Source organism: Rhinopithecus roxellana, chromosome 8 (genome assembly GCF_007565055.1).
Source record: "Rhinopithecus roxellana isolate Shanxi Qingling chromosome 8, ASM756505v1, whole genome shotgun sequence".
Classification (NCBI taxonomy): domain Eukaryota; kingdom Metazoa; phylum Chordata; class Mammalia; order Primates; family Cercopithecidae; genus Rhinopithecus; species Rhinopithecus roxellana.
In genome coordinates, this window is record NC_044556.1 from 517,073 (window position 1) to 538,431 (window position 21,359).

At 53.7% G+C, this 21,359-nt stretch overlaps 1 protein-coding gene across 1 annotated transcript in view; it reads right to left on the reverse strand.

The window, feature by feature from the left end:
* Positions 1-1,217: 1,217 nt before the first annotated feature.
* Positions 1,218-21,359, reverse strand: part of AP1M1 (adaptor related protein complex 1 subunit mu 1) — a 38,249-nt gene continuing 18,107 nt past the window's right edge. The window contains exons 6-12 of the mRNA XM_010361495.2: positions 9,929-10,055; positions 8,787-8,929; positions 8,269-8,340; positions 7,560-7,718; positions 2,916-3,041; positions 2,275-2,350; positions 1,218-2,136 (exon numbers count right to left, since the gene is read on the reverse strand). Of these exons, the coding sequence (XP_010359797.1) occupies positions 2,114-2,136; positions 2,275-2,350; positions 2,916-3,041; positions 7,560-7,718; positions 8,269-8,340; positions 8,787-8,929; positions 9,929-10,055 (726 nt within the window). The 3' untranslated portion in view covers positions 1,218-2,113. The remainder of the gene's footprint in view (positions 2,137-2,274; positions 2,351-2,915; positions 3,042-7,559; positions 7,719-8,268; positions 8,341-8,786; positions 8,930-9,928; positions 10,056-21,359) is intronic.

Here is a 21,359-nt window from a genome sequence, read left to right on the forward strand (position 1 = left end):
CAGCTTCATGCAGGAGTCAGCTCCATTGCATTTCACCATCTTCCCGAGGCCCAAAGTCCTATCTGCCACCTGGCCCCCAAACCTAACCCAAACCCTGCGGTTTCCAAGAGCAACTCCGGTGTGAGCCCATGGTGACTTCCACGTCTGCTTCCTTCGTGTTGGGCTCCTGTGGATCTCCTTGCTTTTTTATGGGCACAGCTAGGCGCGTCTGCTTTATTTCCTGCATTTCTACTGTCTGTAGTGGAGGGTTTGCAGGTCTTATCTGGTAAGTTGCTGGAAACCGAAGTCTCTCTTCTGTCCTGTGGACCAGCCCTCTCCTGTCCCCCCAGCATGGGGGCTCTGCAGGGTGGGGGACAGTGACAGCCCATACTGGAGCTTGGCCCCGGGGGTGGCAGCAAGGATGGCAATGGAGTCAACCCCAGGGTTTTCTGGAGGGGCCATCAGGGCTGGCTGCTGACATGGGTGTGGACAGTGAGGAGAGGGGCCCCAGGGATGCCTCCAGGTCTTTGGTCTGAGGCCTGGGCTGGGCAGCATCACTGAGATGGGGAAGACCTACGTGGGCAGAAGGTTCTACTCGGGAGGTTAGGTCGGATGCCCACTCGACACCTGAGGATGAGCTCAGCAAGACAGGAGAGGGACGGGGAGAAGGAAGGCAAGAGGCTGCTGGCCAGGCAGGGCCATCAGCACTGGTCCGGGAGGGAGCCAAGAGCAGGTGGCACTTCCTGCCTATGTGCTGTTTCCCCCATGGACCAGGTAGCAGTTCACAGAAGCAACTGGGGGCCTTGTTAATGTTTTCTGGGACCCTGGCCCCAGAGCCTCCACTTTGGAGGGTCAGGGCTGGCCCATGAACCCGCATTTCTAGCTAGGACACAGGGGATGCTGCTGTGGACACAAGGACCACGCTCTGAGTCGGCCATTAGGTTGGGGAGAGGTGGGGACAAGCTGTTGGCCATCTGAGGGTGAAGCAGATTGGATGAGAGGAGAAGACTCTACCTCCGTGGCCTCATCTGTATGGCCTGGAATTGGTGGCCCACGGTCCAGCGCTGCAGCTGCCTCTTCCCGCAGCTGCTTTTCCTGTTTCAGCTGGGGAAGCAGAGGGAGCTGGTGACACCTCGTGGGGCCACAGGAAAGGTCGGCGATGAAACTAGGCAAGCCCTGCAGCTGCCTGTGGTCACGCAGGAGGGGTCGGGACCACGCCGCATCAGAGGAAGGCTGTGGAGTATTCAATGAATGGAATTTAATGTAACTATGATGTGAATACACACAGGGTAGAGAGGGCGGGTGACCAAGCACAGACGTGGGTGACACGTGGCCCCACTCTCTGGACCCTCAGTGGGAAAAAGTCTGAGGCCGGCGTCTCTCACCGATCCCCACCTCCCCTGGTGGTTCAATACTGATCCGGCTGAGTGACAGCGTCTTGTGACCCAGGCTGGCCCTGGGAAGGCGCCACAGGCGAGGCCTGCAAGTCCAGGCAGCAGGCAGACGCTGCAGTGGCCCCCGAGAGCGCCAGGTGCCGGCCCCAATGTGTAAACGGCCCGCTGTGGGCGTTGCCGGGGAGGAAGACAAGAAGGGTGAGGGCTCGTCCTCACTAAGTGCTGCCTGAGTGCCGTAGGACGTGGGTGGGACATGGGGACAGTGAGGGTAACACAAACAGCAACGAATGCACAAAGACAAGTTCCAGGAACACCCATAAACCCATAACATTCAATAAAATGGCAACAAAACGATGCCCCTGCTGGCCCGGCGAGGCTGGTGCTTCCTTCGTGGCAGATGCCAACTGCAGCTGGCTGGCTGGCAAGCATTGGCCAAGCTTTTTGGTACCTGGGAGCTCAACAGCATAAAAGGCTGTAACCTCAAAAGGGAAAATTTTCACATCCTTCCCCTGAAACTGACTTCAGGGACAAAGAGACGAGCCTTCTCGAAGACCAGCCTCTTCTGGGAAAGGGGCTTCTGAAACGAGTGTCAACGGCAGCGCAGATGGCCTGGGGAAGGCAGGGGTCCCTGGGCGGAGGCTGGGAGGGTGGCCAGAGACCAGGGTGGGCCCCTCCATCTGGCAGGCTTGGCAGGTGTGTCCCAGGAGCCCCGAGGCTGGGGCATTGGCCACGACAGCCCCTCACTGGGTCCGGAGCTGGTAATCTAGGAGACAGGAGGGAGGCGTCATGCTGGGCTCTGCACCCTCCCGGCTTTTGGGACCTGACCCAATGGCTCCACCCTGGGGGTAGCCACAGAGGACCCCTCAGCACAACCCCACCCCACGGGTGGGGCCTCACTCACCTCCATTCTGCGTGATATAACGCACCCACGGCAGGGCCTGGTATCCACTCTTCTCAATGATCTTCAGGTAGCGCACCTGGGGCACAGGTAGCAGGGCCCTGAGCACCGCAGGCTCCCGCCCTGTTGGTCCCCCCCTAATCATTCCTGCTGGGGCAGTCTAAGGTTGGCAGGGGAGGCCATGACAAGCGGATGAGTACAGGCCTCAGGGGGGTGAAGGGGATGTGGGAGGGCAGAGCCGCCTCTGGAAGTGGTGAGGAGCCAGGGTGTGGCTTGCAGACACGGCCTCAGTAGCCTGCTGGGGGCGCCCGGCCAGAAGGCCCCTGGCTCTCTGGGGGCCTCTCCTCCCTCTGTGGGCTTCTGAGGGGGTGCCAGGGAAAAGAGGTCCTACGGGGCATGTGTGGATGGCAGAGCCTCAAACGCTAGTTTTGGGGCAGAATGATCTCTGAGCTTTGAACTCAGGGGTCAGGGCTGAGCAGAGGCAGCCTGGCCTCTCCCCGTCTGTGGGGAGGCAGAGGCAGAGGCCCATAGCACTGCAGGGTCCTGATTCCAGCTGACCGACACCCTTCCCAAGCTGGCTGCGTTGATGTGTCCCCTGCGGCCTGTGTCCCTGCTCTGGGCCCAGCCGCCTGGGCCTTGCGTACCTGGATGCCGGAGGTAGTGAAGTACGGGATCTCGAACTTGACGCTGATCGGGGGCTTGCCCTCCTTGTCCTCAGCCTCCACGCTGGGCAGGCCGAAGTGGGCCCGCATCAGGTACTCCTTGCCGCCCTGGGGAGCAGACGGGGGAGGTGCTCAGGCCCAGGCCCTGCCCCAGCTTAGCCAACAGCTCTGGCCCTAGTGGCGATGGGCAGAGACTGACCACTCACCCCAGTCCAGGGAGCAGAGCATGAGCCCATGTGCTGGGGAACCAAAGCTTGGCCCTGTGCTGCCCCAGGCTGATAAGGACAGCCTCTGCTCTGGGGTACCCAGCTGCCCCATGAGGACACCTAGGCACCCAGAGCTGAGCTCACCAAGCCGCCAGCCCCAGTCACCAAGCCCCTGCCAGTGTGGCCTGCAGTGGCCCAGCACCCCCCGCTCCAGCTCCCCTAATGCACTTTCCTCCAAGGCTGGCGAACCAGACAGACGGGCCATGGGAAGGAAGAGTGTGTAATGACCGTGGCAGGTGAGGGCTGCCGGGGACAGAGGCCACACGCCCAGTCTCAGGACAGCATGTGAAAGAAAATAGAGTGTCCAGGTGAGAACCATGACCAGGGAGAGGCGACAAAAGGAAGAAACCAAGGAGCGTGCACTGAGTGACGGGTCAGCCCTGGGTCCTGCTCCTGAGGGTGAGCAGGGGGCGGCTCTGGCTCTGACTGGAACCGGAGTCCTGGCTGTAGCCTTTACCCTCTCCCTGCCTTGAGGAGCAACAGGTTGCAGCCTGGTCGCCCCCAGTGCCTGGTCTCGCCCTGAGCAGTCGGGGGCACGATCTCAGCTCTGGCCACGCCTGGAACCCCACAGTCTGTGCTCCCCAGGGCTCAGGCCGAGGTTCAGGGGGAGCTGCTGCCAACTAGAGCTGTTTCCACCTCAGAGCAGGGGCCGTCCCCATGCACCTGGGGCAGGGCCGAGTGGTCCATCTCTGCCTACTGCCACAAGGGCAGCGTGACAGTGAGAACTCTGCCTGACTTGGTGACATGTGCTGAGTACAGACTCCGGGAGGATGATGAGGGGATGATGCAACATCAGCAACTGGTAAAGCAGGCAGCGAGGGAAGAAACCTGCTCGGTGACTAGCCTGTGTCCCAAACACTCAGCCTGACCCCAAATCTGAACCTTAGCAAAGACGAAAGGGAAAACACAAGCCAAAGAAAAGGCAGGGAAGCAGACCCTCCCCAGGGGCCATGGAGGCCTGCACGCCCAGCCCGTGTTGTCATGTTGAGCCGAATGGGTTTAATTCTGCTCTCGATGAGAGCTGTAGGCTGGCACCAGCTCACACACCAAAACCGACTCGACGGCACAAAGGCACAGTGAGAAGGGCTCCCCGGGTAGGAAGAACAGACATTGACAGGCGTGCTGCCAAAGGCAGGCAAAAGAGGACAGGGCTGCCATCATCACAAGGGAGAATGACAGGCGAACAGGAGGACAGGCCACAATCCTAGAGGCTGCTGTCCTAATAGTCACAGGTACCCACGCACCAAGTAACGTGGCAGCAACTTCTATGAAGCGGGTGCTATGGGAGATGCAGAGAGAGCCAGGAGAAGGCCCGGACGCAAGGCCTGGCCCAGCTCTCCGTCCAGTTGGACAGTGTCATGGTGCCATGGCCACTCATGGGCACACATCAAATTCTCTACCCTGGTAACAGACGGCAGTAGGCACAGGACTGACAAACACTGCGTTTAAAAGCAAACAGCCTACACTATGGCACTTCCACAAAAAATTGAACATAGAATTACCTCATGATCCAGCAATTCCACTTCTGGGGATATACCCAAAACAAATGAAAACGGGTCTTGAAGAGATGTGTGTGCACCCACGTTCACAGTAGCATTATTCACAATAGACCAGGCGTGGTGGCTCACACCTGTCATCCCTGCACTTTGGGAGGCCGAAGCAGGCAGATCACCTGAGGTCAGGAGTTTGAGACCAGCCTGAGCAACACAGCGAAACCCCGCTTCTACTAAAAATACACACATTAGCCGGGTGTGGTGGCGTGTGCCTGTATACTTGGGAGGCTGAGGCAGGAGAATCGCTTGAACCTGGGAGGTGGAGGCTGCAGTAAGCTGAGATCATGCCTCTGCACTCCAGCCTGGGCAACAGAGCGAGACTTCTCAGAAAAAGAAAAAACAAACAAAAACAAACCTTTTAGTATGCAGCAATCTAAGAAAAAGGGAAGGGTATCTATTTATCTAATCTATCAACCATCTACCTCTCTATATTTCTTAAAATTTATTTTCTGCACTTCCTTTTGTCTTTAGGGTGTGTTACTTGAAGTAATGTGTATCTGTAGCTGTCATCAACTTGATACGCTGATGAATTAATTTTGCTTTTCATTTTTAGGAATTACCTTTTTTTCCATTTTGATTTAATTTTGTTTTATATGCTTGGAAAGCACTGACAGGTGTACCTTGAGACATTGCAGTTTGGACACTGCCATAAAGCACATAGTACAGTTAGGCAAGTCACACACGTTTTGGTTTCCCAGTGCATATAAAAGTTACATTTACTGGCTGGGCTCGTGGGCTCACGCCTGCAATCCCAGCACTTTCGGAGGTCGAGGCTGGTGGATCACAAGGTCAGGAGTTCGTGATCAGCCTGGCCAATATGGTGAAACCCCATGTCTACTAAAAATACAAAAATTAGCCAGGCGGCCGGGCGCGGTGGCTCACGCCTGTAATCCCAGCACTTTGGGAGGCCGAGACGGGCGGATCACGAGGTCAGGAGATCGAGACCATCCTGGCTAACATGGTGAAACCCCGTCTCTACTAAAAATATAAAAATTAGCCAGGTGTGGTGGCGGGCGCCTGTAGTCCCAGCTACACGGGAGGCTGAGGCAGGAGAATGGCGTGAACCCGGGAGGCGGAGCTTGCAGTGAGTGGAGATCATGCCACTGCACTCCAGCCTGGGCAACAGAGAGAGACTCTGTCTCGAAAAAAAAAAAAAAAAAAAAAAAGCCAGGCATGGTGGTGCATGCTTGTAATCCCAGCTGCTCAGGAGGCTGAGGCAGGAGAATCGCTTGAACCTGGGAAGTAGAGGCTGCAGTGAGCCGAGATTGTGCCACTGCACTCCAGCTTGGGTGACAGAGCAAGACTCTGTCTCCAAAAGAAAAAAAAAAGCTTACTGTATAATGTAGTCTGAATAATGTGCAACAGTAGTATGTCTAAGAGAATGTACATACCTTAGTTAGAACATACTTTATTGCTAAAGAGTGACAACACAGAGACGCGAAGTGAGCACGTGCTGTTGGAATAATGGTGCCAACAGACTTGCTCAACACAGGGTTGCCACAAACCTTCCATTTGTTTAAAAACTGAAAAAAAAAAAAAAAATGCAGTATCTGGGAAACACAATAAAATGAGGTGTGCCCATGCATAGCTTCGAAGTCAAATTTACACAAGCACGGTCCACGCCAGCCTGTGTCTCGGCCTTTAGCCCCGTCCCTTCCTCCTCCGTCTACAGCTCACCATGCTGTTTATTTGATGAGGTATTCTCCCATTGTGTTTTAAATAATAAACACTATTTTCAACAGTGGAATTGCAGGAAAAGAGGAGATAATCCAACAATCAGGGATGGTCACTACCCCTCCATGGAATATTCCACAGCTCCCAAAGCCGACCACCAAGAAGACAGTCAACACCAGAAGGAAAACGCTCTGCCGCAACGCTGCATGGAAGGGCAGGCGCCGAGTTGGCTCTACTTGAGTATAATGAGGAAGACCCAAATATGCAGAAAGAAAGGTGAGAAGGAGACGCGCAGAAAGGCTGACAGGAGTATTAGGTGGTAGGGTAACGGGCTTTTCTCTCTCCTTCCTCTACTTTCTGCATTTTATGTCATGTGATTAGATTGAGACTGGAAGGGAAAGTGCCATCATGAAATTCAAGGAGCTTGAATTGCAGCATTTCCAGCTTAACTCAGCTGGGGCTGCAGGCGGAGAGACGGGAGAACATGGAAAGTAGCGCCTGCCCTGAGCCTGCCTGGCGGAGCAGGTCAGTGCCACCCGGCTCGGCTCCAGAGCCATGCCCGGGCCTAGCCTCTCTGTGCACTGTGTACACCCAGCAAGCCCAGACTCAAGTCCTCAGAACCCCTAACACGGTACCGGGGAAGTCATGCCGGTGCAGAGCTGGCCCAGGACATGGGCGGCTGGTGCAGGGCTCTGGAGGCTATGCTGCTCTGGCCTACAGGCAGCCATGCCCCTTGATGGCAGGCAAGGCTGAGCCTGCACGGAAAGGGCCCTGCACCTGCCAGGGTGGACAGGGGCTCCTTCAGGGCCTGCCTGGACAGGAGCCCCATCTCACATCAGTACTCGGGGGCAGCACAGAGAGAGAGAGGAAGAGGGCACTGCCCTGAGGTTGAAGACAAAGGCTGGTTCACAAACAAGAGGAAAGCAGAAAGGGGCCCAGGGGCCAAGTCAGCCTCTGACTCTTCCCGCTTTCCCTCCAGTCCTTGGCTCTCCGTCCACCCTTTCAGAAGCCCCAGGTGTGGGGGACACGGTGGCCACAGTCACCCCATCTCGAGGTGCTGGGGTCCTGGGCACCCAGGCTGCCTTGCAGAGACAGGCACAGGGTGCATGTGGATGTCTGGATGGAGTGCTCACCGGGAAGGACTTGATGGACCACACGATCTCGCTGTTCTCGGGGACCCACTTGACGCTCCCCACTGTCGTCTTGAACTTGGGTGAGTCAGCATCATTGGGCACAGGAATGTGGATCTCCACGTTGTTGGCTGTTGACCGCCGCTTGAACTGGCTTTTGGCCTGCAGGCCAGGCCGATGCGGCCCAGGGTTATGGAGGCCAAAGTGAGCTGGCCCAGCCCCTCCAGGCCACATGTCCCTCAGCCTGGCCTGGGGAATCCTCCCTAGCCCCACTTCTCCAGGCACTACCCACCCCCACTCCTACCCTCGAGACTCTCCCAAGGCCTAATTTCAGGCGTTTCATCTTCGTCCTCCTGTCTGCTCAGCTTCCAAGGCTCCCCATCCCTCCCTCTGCCCTGCCCTCCTAGGACAATGTTGTGTCCCAGGGCCAGGCTGCGCTGGACAGGGTCACTGAGGGGCAGAGGTGCTCCACCTGGGGGCAATACCTCTGGGAGTGTCCTGGATGCCTAGTTATAGGCCCCTCCCCACAAGTGGCACCATCTAGGAGCAGGCCTCAGGCGGTGTCCCCTCAGTGTCAGGCCACTCCTGCATCTGAGGCCACAGCGAGGGTGCATGGATGGCAGCCCTACGGCACCCCCAGCCCTCGGTTAGGCCCCCAGGACAGGCCAGAGACACCAGAAGGCCCTCAGTGGGTGGCCTCAGGCCCCCGCACCTTGATCATGTACTCGATGCGGCTGTGGGAGTGCTTCTCAATCACCGACTCGATCCATATCAAAGGCTTGACCTGCCGAGGAGGGCAGAGAGGGTGCTCACACCTGGCCATGTTTGACAAAGGCCCATTTCAGAGGGGAAACCAAGGCCCAGGGCAAGGGGCCATCTGCCCAGCTGTTGGCCCAGGGCCCGGTGGGGAGTGCACAGCCAGCGTCAGGGAGGGTCAGGGCAGATAGGCCGAGGCAGCAGGGAGCTACTAGGGAGGCCTCGGTACAAATGCAGAAAACGTGCGCAGGTCCTGCTCTAGGGGGCTGCCTGGGAAAGAGGTGTGGTGGCGAAAGGGGTCTGTGCCCCTCAGAAAGCTCGGAGTCCCAGGTCCTCAGACTCCATCTCTGCGGAGCCAGGCAGCTCATGGAGCATGGGGTGGGGCCAGCCCCGGCGCCTGCCTGGGCTTCACCTCCTGGAGGTGAAGGGGAGGAGGCGGCCACCAACAGCCCAGCCCCGGGGTGGCGCACTCACGTGGGTGTTGAGGCGGTAGGACATGAGCTCGAACTCGCCGTCGGGCGGGATGAAGGAGATGGTGCGGTCGTTCTCGAAGCGTGATAGCCGCACACACTGGTGGAACTTCACATCCTCCAGCTCCACAGATTTGCTTTTGCCGCCTGGGGTCAGGGGTGAGGGTAGAACAGACCTGGGCCCTCCGGGTCACTCTCTCAGCAGTACTCCTACCACCTGGGACCCACCCCAGCAGAGCAGGGCCCCCAGTCCACGCAGTAACAGCAGCCTGGGCCACAAACACCAAGGGGGCTGGGTCCCAAGACAACTGCCCCATCACTCCTCATACCCCTGGGGTCCTGGCGGGCAGGGCTGGTGGGTCTGGTTCATGCTGAGTCTCCAGCGGCCACCCCAAGGCCCAGCCAGGGGACCTGCTCAGGACACGTTCACTGAATGGTTGATCAATGGACTTGGCTGGGGGATGGCTCGGGGCTCCCCAAGGGCTCAGGCCCCGGCATCCACGGGGTCCTGGGTCTTCCTTGGTTTCCCACCTCCCTGAGGGCTATATGGGTGGGGCCTTGCCCAGCCCCGGGCGGGGAGCTGCCCTGATGGGCTGATGCCCAAGAAGCCCTCACTGGGCCAGGAACGGGGGCATGCCTAGCCACTGTACCCTCTTCCAGTGGCCTGTGACAGCTGAGAGGCGGGAGGCACAGTTTGCAAACCCAGGCCCTGAGCCCCTCTGACCCCGCCCTACCGTGGGAAGTGTTACAGACCAGCAGCGGGAGCGAGAATCACCATGCGTGGCCTTCACACAGCCCACACCTAGGGCCCAAGGTGAGGGGAGAACCTGGCCTGGGAGGAAGCGAGCAAGGCCTCGGCCTGAGCTCCAGCGGCCTGGGCAGTGCAGGGCAGGGTGCAAGACCTGGCATGTGAGGCTGGGTGATGGGGGCCTCCCAGCTGGACTGGAGGATTTCACTCCCCTGCGCCTTCTATGTCCCGGAAGGGAGAAATACTCTACACAGCTGTCTCAAGCAGTGTGAAATGCTGCTAAACCAAGCGCTTGAAACCAGCTTGTTCCTCCGCCTGGCCCAACCCTGCTCTGGGCTGTAATGTGCGTGCCCAGTGAAGCCGTCCTCACGCGCAGGGCCCTTGGCACAGGTACTCACGGCCCGTGTTGTCGAAGAGGACCTTGTCGTTGAGGCCCAGGCGCAGCTCGGGCATGCCCGAGAGGAAGACCCGCATCTTGATGGAGCCCACAATCTCACTGCGCAGGACGTTGCCGTTGGCGCTGACCTGGGGGTGGTGGTGTGGGAGTGAGGGGAGGTCTGCAACTCACCAGCCACTGCCTCCTACCACGTCATGTGACCCTCTGGCCACCCTACTCTCAACGCCCTTCTCACCTCCAAGCCCATCCCTCTCCTGGGCATTCCCTGAGCTGGGGGAGTCCCAACTGTGGCTCAGGCCTACCCCCAACCCAAACCAACCCATGCCTGGCTGAGGGTCCCCAGGCTCACCCACCCCCTATTCCAGCCTTAACGCCGGGGCCCTGTGGACATGAGGTGGACACTGTGGGTCCTGCCCTCTAGGCCTCAGGCCACAATGGGGCTTGGTGATGCGTGCCTGGAGCCCCCTCTGAGAGTTCTCTCTCAGGCACCAGTCCCTCCCTCCTGAGAGCCCCCTGAATGCCCCGGGCCAACCTGGCAGCTGGTCCCTGTGCTGAATCAGCCTCGAGAGGCCATGAGCTCGGCTGGCCCCAAGCCAGGACCTTATGGTCCCTGCTCACCCAATGGGCTGGGCTGGGGTCTCTTGGACCAGGCCAGACTTGCTTTTCTTGAATGCTGTTTCTCCTCTTGGCCTCCTGGGGAGGCCACCGGCCCCTCACCCCCCAGGGCTTATGAGAGATGGCACTTCCTGGGTCCTGACCCCTTCCTGCTTCCCAGGGCCACCCTGAAGTGTGATAACGCTTGATTCAAAATAATCAACTTAAATCCAGTCACAGTGGCTGACATTGACAGCATTTCCACCATGCCAGGCATTGTTCCACACACGCCTCGACAACCTCTGGGGAAGGGACCATGGGGAGATGACCTGAGGGGCTGTAACCCACTGTGCATGCCGAGATGCATCTGAAAGTGCAATTAAAAATCCACACCAGGGCGATGGTCCTGCATCCCCTAGCCTGTCCTGAGGGAGCCAAGATGCTGGAGCATCTCTTCTTGCATCCATTTTAGAAGTGAGGAAACAGGCACAGATCAGAGGCCCCGTGCTGAGGGCACAGAGTGACAGGCAGAAGAATCGCAGGGGCTGCAGCCCTGGCCACCACTGCATACTGCCATGCTGCATGAGGCCATGCCCACACCAGCAAGTGGGCCAAAGGCCACCGACTTGAACACCTGGGGCCAGATGCTGGCTCCAGCCAGGCTAACATGGTGCAGGGCCTGTGTTTCCTGTCTGCAGAGTGGCAGGAGAGTCTGTGCAGTCTTATGCATGATGTCCAAAAAGCACTGGGTAGACAAACAAAAGACCCTCACCAGCTTGCCGCTTCTGAGAGAATTGGGAAAACTGAGGTGCCAAGCAAATGACAGCCCGGGGAGGGGCAGGGAACTGGACATGGCCCCAAGGGCTCCGGTTCCGTCACCTCCCCAGCCTCACCTCCTGGTGCTGTCCTGTCCTCATCTCGCAAGCAGCTCCCTGATCCCATGGTGCACAACAGCTTCCCTGCGACTGCCTGCTTGTCTGTCTCTGTCTCCCTGCTGCGGGAAGCCACGTGCGGCTGTGCGCCGCCATGTCCAGCACTGGAAACAGCGTGTGTGGCAGCAGGTGCTCAGTGGACACGCAGAGGCTCAGGAGCTCGGGACCCTCACCGGCCAGGGTTCCAGGAGCCCGAGCATTGGGATTTCGCCTGCCTCCTTCTCGGAGGGCCCTCTTCTCAACTGTGACAGCCCCTAATTCCCTTTGGGTGCTGCCTCCCCCTGAGGGAGTAGGGATTGTCCCCGGCAGCCAGCTGTAACTGAACACATGGGTCATGAATGCCGTGAAGGCAGGCCCAGGGAGTGAAGCTAAAAAGCCACCCAGTCCATGAGGCTGATCTCAGCCCTGCAGGCAGCAATCAGGACCTTCTCAGCTGAGGTGTGACAAGCCACCCAGAACCGGTGCACTTCCCAGAGTGGGTGCTGAAGGGATGCTTGCTGAGGGCCCGGCTGTGTAAGTACGAGGCTCCACTCAGATGATCGCAACTGGAGGCAAATGTTGACCCAGCCGCCAGCTCTGCAAGCCACTTAGGAAGGCGGCATTCTGACAGCTGCCTTTGTGCTGACCCGTGTGGGGTGGAGCCACGGGCAGCAGCGCACTGTGGCAGGGACCCCCGCAGCCCCAGCGCTTCCCTGCTCAGTTCTCTCTAAGCTGCCCCCTGGGACTTGCCTTTGCACCCCAGGGCACCCAGATTTGGGCTCAATGAACCATCAGTCAAGGGTCCCTAGGGGAGAGGGGAATGTGGTTAGCAAGGCCACTGTCCCGTCCCATGGTTTAGAAAGTAAGAAAGCGAAGAGGTCTGCATGGAGCGCGCTGGAAGAGTCTTTCCGGGCAGCACTCTCCTTGGCAATTCCGTGTCTGGGGCCTTGGCCCTCCAGAAATCCCAGCTCAGGTCACGGAGACACCCAAGTGCACACGTCTGGGGCTGAGCAAGTGTGCCCAATGCTGCACTACCTGTGGCCGTCAGAAACGGGTGCCCGAGTGACCTGCATGACTGGATCGGCTGAGCCCATCACAGTCTACCCACACTGCAGGGATGAGGCCAGAGTGCACATAAAAGCAAGTGGCTGGCGAGGTGGGTCAGCTGGTGCCCCTTCCCCTGCCACTGACTACAGCTCTGAAACCTGGGCAGGGGGCTTGGCAGTTGCTGGAACACTGAGGACAGCGGCAGGTGGACCAGAGAGGAGCCACGAACGCAGTGTCCTCACCGCCCCCCATGAGAAAGTGCAGCAGCAATCTGGAAGCAGAAGTGTGCACCACAGAGCACACGAGAGCTCAGTGGAGCCTCCAGGCCTGGCTCTGGGGCCAGAAGAGGAACTTCCAACTCTCCTGGAAAACACAGAAGTCCCCCATCTCCCTGGTTCCTCATGTCCCAGGCCCTGTGGTGCTAGCTACTATTCCGAGGGGGTGGGGCAACCGTTGTCCTTTTCTCACACTGTCCTCTCTCCATGTGGGCTGGGAAGTGGGCCCAACGGCAGACGTGTGCAACAGAGTAAACCGCAAGGTATCAGAAAAGTACTGAGTAGACAGCACAGAGCCAGAAGTTCAGGAAAGTCACCCCATGAAGTGGTTTATGTCTCCAGAACTCTCTAGAATCGAGCATGTGTGAATCCTGTGCGTATACCACACTTTGACTTACCAAAGACTTCGAGAACTGAACTAACCACCCTGGTCCCAGACTGGCCACTGGGCAGTGCATACCCAGGAGATTTGACCTGGAAATGGCACATGGGGCTTTAAGAACTGACGTGATGTTTATGGTCTACAGGTTGGGGGCTGGAACTTGTGCCCTAAAACTAAGATTGGCTGTTGGCTAAAACAAAAATATCAATATTTCCCATATCACTTAAATAAGACCTAGAATATCACCACATAATGCTCAAAAAGTCCAGGATGCAATCCAAAATTACTCAGCATACAAACAACCAGGAAAATGTCAACTTGTCTAGAAAACCCAATCAACCACTGTCAACACTTCACGGATGTTGGGATTATCTGAGAACTTTAAACGGCTATTTTTAAAACTGCAAATGCTTGCAACAAATGTTAAAATAGAAAGTCTCAGCAAAGAAATAGATCATAAAGAAGAATCAACCAGGAGTTTGAGACCAGCCTGGGCAACATGGCAAGTCCTAGTCTCTACAAAATAAAAAATAAAAAGAATTAGCCAGGCATGGTGGTGCTACTCATGTGGTCTCAGCTACTCAGCACACTCAGATGGGAAGATCACGTGAGCACAGGAGGTTGAGGCTGTAGTGAGCTACAATCGCACCACTATACTCCAGCCTAGGCAACAGAGTAAGACCCTATCTCAAAAAAAAAAAAAAAAAAAAAGAGAGAGAGAGAGAGAGAGAGAGAGAGAGAAGAATCAAATGGAGAAATTTTAGAACTAAAAAATAGAATAACTGAAATAAACAACTTGCTCGATGGACTTAATAGCAGAATGGAGGCCACGTACAGTGGCTCATGCCTGTAACCCCAGCACTTTGGGAGACGAGGTGGGAAGATCATTTGCCCCAGGAGTTTGAGATCAGCCAGGGCAACACAGCAAGACCCTCATCTCTACAATTTTTTTTTTTTTTTTTAATTAGCCAGGCTTGGTGGCACACACCTGTAGTCCCAGCTACTCAGGAGGCTGAAGCAGAAGGATCACTTGAGCCTGGGAGGTTGGAGCTATAGTGAACCATGCTTGCTCCATGGCTCTCCAGCCTGAATGACAGAGTGAGACCCTATCTTGAAAAAAAAAAAAAAAAAAAAGCAGAATGGAGACAAATAGGAAAGGGCCAATGGACCTGTGAACTTAAAGACAGATCATGTAAATTGTCCAATCTAACAGAGAGAAGAACAGATAGAATAAAATAAGCAGCCTCGGGGACACATGAGACAATAACCAAAGGTCTTTCATGTCACTGGCATCCTGAAGGAAGACTAAAATGACAAAAACATATCTGGGGGCCAGGTGTGGTGGCTCATGCCTGTAATCCCAGCACTTTGGGAGGCCAAGGCAGGTGGATCTCCTGAGGTTGGGAGCTCAAGACCAGCCTGATCAACATGGAGAAACCCCATCTCTACTAAAAATACAAAATTAGCCAGGTGTGGTGGCACATGCCTGTAATCCCAGCTACTCAGGAGGCTGGGGCAGGAGAATTACTTTGTAGAAAGCAAAGAAGTTCCCTTTCAAAGTTTCCCTTCTTATTAAAGAATAAATTGTAAGTGTTAGAAATAATGTACATTCTATGTCCTTGTACTTTAACCAAAATATTTGTTTTAGACATAAGAGGTGTTAGATATAAGGGAATGAGTACATTCTATGTCCCTGTACTTTAACCAAGATATTTGTTTTTGATGTGAGAGACGTTAGATACAAGAGAATGAGTACATTCTATATCCTTGTACTGTAACCAAGATATTTGTTTTTGACGTAAGAGATGTTAGATACAAGGGAATGAGCACATTCTATGTCCTTGTACTGTAACCAAGATATTTGTTTTTGACGTAAGAGATGTTAGATACAAGGGAATAAGCACACTCTATGTCCTTGTACTTTAACCAAAATGTTTGTTTAAGACATAAGGATGTTAGATGTAAGGGAATGAGTACATTCTATGTCCTTGCACTTTAACCAAGATATTTATTTTAGATGTATGGGATGTTAGATATAAGGGAATGAGTCAACTTCCTCTTTTTCCTTTGTTCTCCCTTGCCTTTACCTATTTAGGAAAGTTTTAAGTTATTAGCCAGTCAGGTTTAGCTTAGATTGTGAGGTCTGGCTCCAGCCAATGGAGATAGGACACAGCAGCAGGGACAAGCTGCGTAAGGGATAAAAATGGCTTCCCTCCTTTGTTCAGGTGTGCTCTCGCCATTGTTCCATCTGCAAGGAGCACCCTTTCTGCAAAAAGTAAATTTGCCTTGTTGAGAAAACTTTTTGTCTGAATGCTGATCTTTCCTTGCAGTACTGAGGAACAAGCATTCTGTTTCTGAATAAACATTTTACTTATAACAGCTTAAACCCAGGAGGCAGAGGTTGCAGTGAGCCAAGATTGTGCCACTGTACTCCAGGCTGGGCAACAAGAATGAAACTCTGTCTCAAAAAAACAAAACAAAACAAAAAAACAAAAAACTGTATTTGAGGAAACAATAATTGAAAACTTCCCAATTTGATGAAAGACATAAACTTACAGATCCAAGAAGCTGAACAGATCCCAAACGGTAGAAACACAAAGATATGCACACCTCATCTAACTGCTGAAACTAAAGGCAAAGAAAAATCTGGAAAGCAGCCAGAGGACAATAACACATCACTTACATGGGAATAAAGATTTGGGGGACTGTGGATTTCTCACCAGAAATGATGGATGCCAGAAGGAAGTGGCATAACATATTGAAGTGCTAAACAAAAACCGTAAATTCATAAGTCCATATCCAGTGAAAATGGCCTTCAGGGATAAAGGTAAAATAGAAAGACATTCTTAAAGGAAAACCAAGGGAATCTGTAGCCAGTAGACCTCTTCTACAAGAATGGCTTTTTAAAAAAACCTTTTTAGGGCTGGGTACGGTGGCTCACGCCTGTAATCCCAGCACTTTGGGAGGCTGGGGTGAGCAGATCACTTGAGTTCAGGAGTTTGTGACCAGCCCAGCCAACAAGGTGAAATCCTGTCTCTACTAAAAATACAAAAATTACCCAGGCGTGGTGGTGCATGCCTGTAATCTTATCTACATGGGAGGCTGAGGCTGGAGAATCGCTTGAACCTGGGAGGCAGAGGTTGTGGTGAGCTGAAATCGTGCCACTGCGCTCCAGCCTGGGTGACAGAGAGAGACTGTCTCAAAAACAAAAACAAAAACAAAAACTAGCGGGGCATGGAGGCACATGGCTGTAGTCCCAGCTACTCGGGAGGCTGAGGCGGGATGATCACTTGAGTCAAAGTGTAGTGAGCTGTGATCACGCTACTGACCTCCAGTCTGGGCAACAGAGCAAAACTCTGTCTCAAAAAAAAAAAACCACTTTTTTTTTTTTTTTAAATTCATGCATGGTTAAAAGCATTTTGTAAAATAAATCTCCAGGCTTGGATAGTTTCAGTGGTGAATTCTAACAAATGTTTAAAGAAGGCCAGGCGCGGTGGCTCAAGCCTGTAATCCCAGCACTTTGGGAGGCCGAGACGGGTGGATCACGAGGTCAGGAGATCGAGACCATCCTGGCTAACACGGTGAAACCCCGTCTCTACTAAAAACTACGAAAAACTAGCCGGGCGAGGTGGTGGGCGCCTGTAGTTCCAGCTACTCGGGAGGCTGAGGCAGGAGAATGGCGTAAACCCGGGAGGCGGAGCTTGCAGTGAGCTGAGATCCGGCCACTGCACTCTAGCCTGGGCGGCAGAGCGAGACTCCGTCTCAAAAAAAAAAAAAAAAAAAAAAATGTTTAAAGAATTAACATGGATTCTATAAAATGTCTTCCAGAAAACAGAAGAGGAAAAAACACTTCCTCCATTACCTTGATACCAAAACCAGATAAAAACATTACAAAAAAGAGAAAATTACAAACCAGTATCTCTTATGAGCGTAGATCCAAAAATCTCCAACAAAATACCAGCAAAGGAAATCCAGCAATACATAAAAAGAATACAGGTTAGGCATTCCTAATTCAAAAATCCCAAATCCAAAATGCTCCAAAATCCAAAACTTTTGAGCCCTGACACGATGTCAAAAGTGGAAGATTCCATACTCAACTTCATGTGACAGGTTGCAGTCAAAATGCAGGTACACAATGCAGTTTATTCAGCATCCCCAAGGGAAAAGTAAAATTACCTTCAGGCTATGTGCATAAGGTGTATATAAAACATAAATGAGGCTGGGTGCAGCGGCTCATGCCTGTAATCCCAGCACTTTAGGAGGCTGAGGCAGGCGGATCACCTGAGGTCAGGAGTTCAAGACCAGCCTGGCCAACATGGTGAAACCCCATCTCTACTAAAAATACAAAAATTAGCTGGGTGTGGTGGCAGATGCCTGTAATCCCAGCTACATGGGAGACTGAGGCAGGAGAATCGCTTGAACCCAGGAGGCACAGGTTGCAGTGAGCTGAGATTGTGCCATTGCACTCCAGCCTGGGCAACAAGAGTGAAATTTCATCTCAAAAACAAAAAACAAAAAACCATAAATGAATTTCATTTTTGGACCTGCGTCCCAGCCCCAAGATATCTCATGATGCATATGCAAATATTCCAAAATCCAAAGAAATCTGAAATCCAAAATACTTCTGCTCCCAAGCATTTGTATAAGGGATACTCAACCTATAATACACCATGACCAATGAGATTTTATTCCAGGAATGCAACACTGGTTCAATAATCAGAAACCAGTCAGTGGAATACACCATACTAACAACCTAAAGAACAAAACTCATGTGATCACATCAATTGATGCAGAAAAAGAACGGAACAAAATACAACACCCACGCATGATTAAAAAAAAAAAAAACAAACTGTTAGCGAACTAGCAATAAAAGGGAACTTCCTCAAGGTGAAAAAGAACACCTACAAGAAACCTACAGCTAACATCCTAGTTGGTGGCAAAAGACTTGAGGGTCTCCCTCTAAGATCAGGAACAAAGCAAGAATGTCTGCTCTCACCACTCGCATTCAACGCTGTGCTGGAAGTCTCAGTGAGGAAAGATGTAAAGCAAAAGAGATAAAAGGAGCTTCCAGAGAGCTGAACATGTGGAGGTTCCTGGAGGGTGGCGTGCCCAGAGAGGGCAAGGAAGTTCTGGGTCCCTTCCCCGTATACCTCGCTTATCCAAAGAGGGGTTCGTGGGAACCCTAACTTGAAGCTGTTTAAAGACTTGACCGAGATTTTGCTCCTGCTCCAAGACGGCCAACTAGATGCAGCCAGGAGAAAGAAACCTCTCCCACTAAGGGACAGGGACACTGAGGACAGGTGCACTCCCAGAATCCTAGATCTTCAGAGGAAAGGCCCTGAGAGTGGATGGAGGGAAGACACAGAGGCTGAAGGGAAGACAGAGGAGGAGGCTGGGAACCCTGCACAGGGTTACTGTGCACCAGGAATCGTTCCTGGCTCCCAGTGACTCCTGTGAAGGGGGTGAGTTGAACTAGCAAGGGGCAACCCACTCTCGCCATGGCCTCTGGAATCCCGGCAGGAGGGACCCCTTGACCACCACTGCCAGCTGCGTTGGCAGGGGAAGCTACTCAAAGAAGTGGTAGTAGTCCGGGCGCGGTGGTTCAAGCCTGTAATCCCAGCACTTTGGGAGGCTGAGACGGGTGGATCACGAGGTCAGGAGATCGAGACCATCCTGGCTAACACAGTGAAACCCCGTCTCTACTAAAAAAAAAAAAAATACACACACACACAAAAAAAACTAGCCGAGCGAGGTGGCGGGCGCCTGTAGTCCCAGCTACTCGGGAGGCTGAGGCAGGAGAATGGCGTAAACCCGGGAGGCAGAGCTTGCAGTGAGCTGAGATCCGGCCACTGCACTCCAGCCTGGGCGACAGAGTGAGACTCTGTCTCAAAAAAAAAAAAAAAAAAAAAAAAAAAAAAGTGGTAGTGATGCAGGGCAGGTGAGCCCCAAAACTGAGACAGCCCAGGAGGGTTCTTGGCTTCACCCAGGAAAGAACTCAAGGGCGAGCCAGTGGTGATACACAGAACTTTTAGTAAAACAGACCCATGCACAGCAGCAGAGGCACTGCTCCCTGTGAAGTGGGGCTACCCCATGGGCAGCACGCCCAGAGCAGCAGCTCAGAGGCAGCTCTGCAGTCACATTTATACTGACTTTTACTTATATGCAAATTAAGGGACAGTTTATAAAGAAATTTCTAGAATGTAGGTGGTAGCTTCTGGGTGGTTGGGTCATTGCCATGAAAAGGGACAGTAACTTCCAAGTGTTGCCATGGCAGTGGTAAACTGACAGCAGACTGTGGGGTGGGTCTTATGGGGAGGCGCCTCTGCCCTGACCTGTTTCAGCTAGTCCTCAATTTGGTCTGGTGTGAAGCCTCACCTCCTACGTCGAGTTCTGCCTCCTACCTCAGTCGGGGCAGAACTCCAGCCTGAGCCAGGCCAGGGGGTTTGATGCAGAAACCCCCTGCATCAAGGGTGGAGCACAGCGAGGACGTCCATCCCCTAGGCTTGACTTGCTCTCACAGGAGACTTTAGCCCTAGGGGAACTGTCAGACCTGAACTCTCTAGGGTAGTCTTGCCCATCTGATGGGGCTGGTCGGACCTGAGTAACCCTCAGTCTTCTGGCCTCTCCTGCGGCCCCAGCCTGGCCAAGCCTGCTTGCAGTACAATCCCCAGGTACCTCCTGGGGCAGCATCAGAGCTCCTGCACTGGCAGACTATACCTGAACGGGGAGTACTCCTGCACAGCGGCCCCATGGACACACTAGCCCGCCTGAGCCCTGCTCCCATTGAAGCCTCCCCCGTGTGGTTTTGCCTGCAGGCTCTTGCCCACAGCCACCCTCAATATCGTTTTGCTGGTTGTGTGTGTAGGTGGACCTAGCCCACCCTTCCCCAACAGCATGCCTGTGTGTGCACCCTGCTGTGCCACTGGTTGCCAGCGTAAGTGCACCCCAGCCCCCCATTCTCCTCTCCCACCACCATTGTTGTCAGAGTGTTGGCAGCATAGAGCCTGCCAGCCCCACCCCTGCCAGTGCCCCACCCATGCTGGGCCTCCCGCAGGAAACTAGGCAGAGAAAACAGTGGACCTACATGCAGCCCTGAGCAGCCACTGCTGCCAGTGTGAACATGCACAAAGGGCACACACAGTCCTGCATCCACCAGCGTCCCGCCCCCATGCTAACCCTACCATTGGCACCAACGAACAGATGCACAGTTGCCAGCGTGGCTCCTGCCACCACCCCAACCACACTGCCACCACTGCTGCTGCTACAAATGCCCTCCCAGAGGCTGGCTCCCTGACATTCACTAGCACCCTGTCACAGCCGATGAGCATGCACCCCGCCGTGCTGCTGCTGGCACATGCAAACAAGGACAGATCCCGCTGCCACCACCCTACGAAGTGCGTTGCCTGGCACCACCCATTGGAGTGTTGTGACCAGTTGTCTGGGAGCAGTGTGGTCCCTCCAGCAGAGCAGGTTTCTAACCTGAAGGAGCCAGAGATCAAAGCCAGGGCTGGATACCAGTTCTCCAGAGTTAGAGCACGCAGTTCAGGAGTCCTGAACTGAGCCTTGGTCCCCTAAAATTGTCCAATAATGAAGCCATCCAACTGAACCCACCTTATACACAATCAAACCCCCAGGGTCATCAAATAGGATAAAGGAAAAAGAAACCCATTCAAAAGACAGCAACTTCCAAGACTGAAGGAATATCAGCCCACAAAAATGAGAAAGAACCAGCACAAGGACTCTTGACAACTCAAATAACCAGCGTATCCTCTTTCCTCCAAACGACTGCAGCAGTTCTCCAGCAAGAGTTCTTAACTAGGTTGAGATGGCTGAAATGACAGAAATAGACTTCAGAATATGGCTAGGAACAAAGATCATTGAGATTCAGGAGAACATTGAAATCCAATCTAAGGAGGCTAAGAATTATAATACAACAGTATACGAGCTGGCAGACAAAATAGCCAGGATAGAAAAGGATGTAACTGACCTGATACAGCTGAAAACACAGTACAAGAATTTAACAATGTAATCACAAGTATTAACAGTAGTATAGACCAAGCTGAGGAAAGAATCTCAGAGCTTGAAGACTGGCTTTCTGAAATAAGACAGTCAGATAAGAATAGAGAAAAAATAATGAAAAGGAATGGACAAAACCTCCGAGAAACATGGGATTAAAAGAGACCAAATTTACAACTCATTGGTATCCCTGAAAGAGAAGGGGAA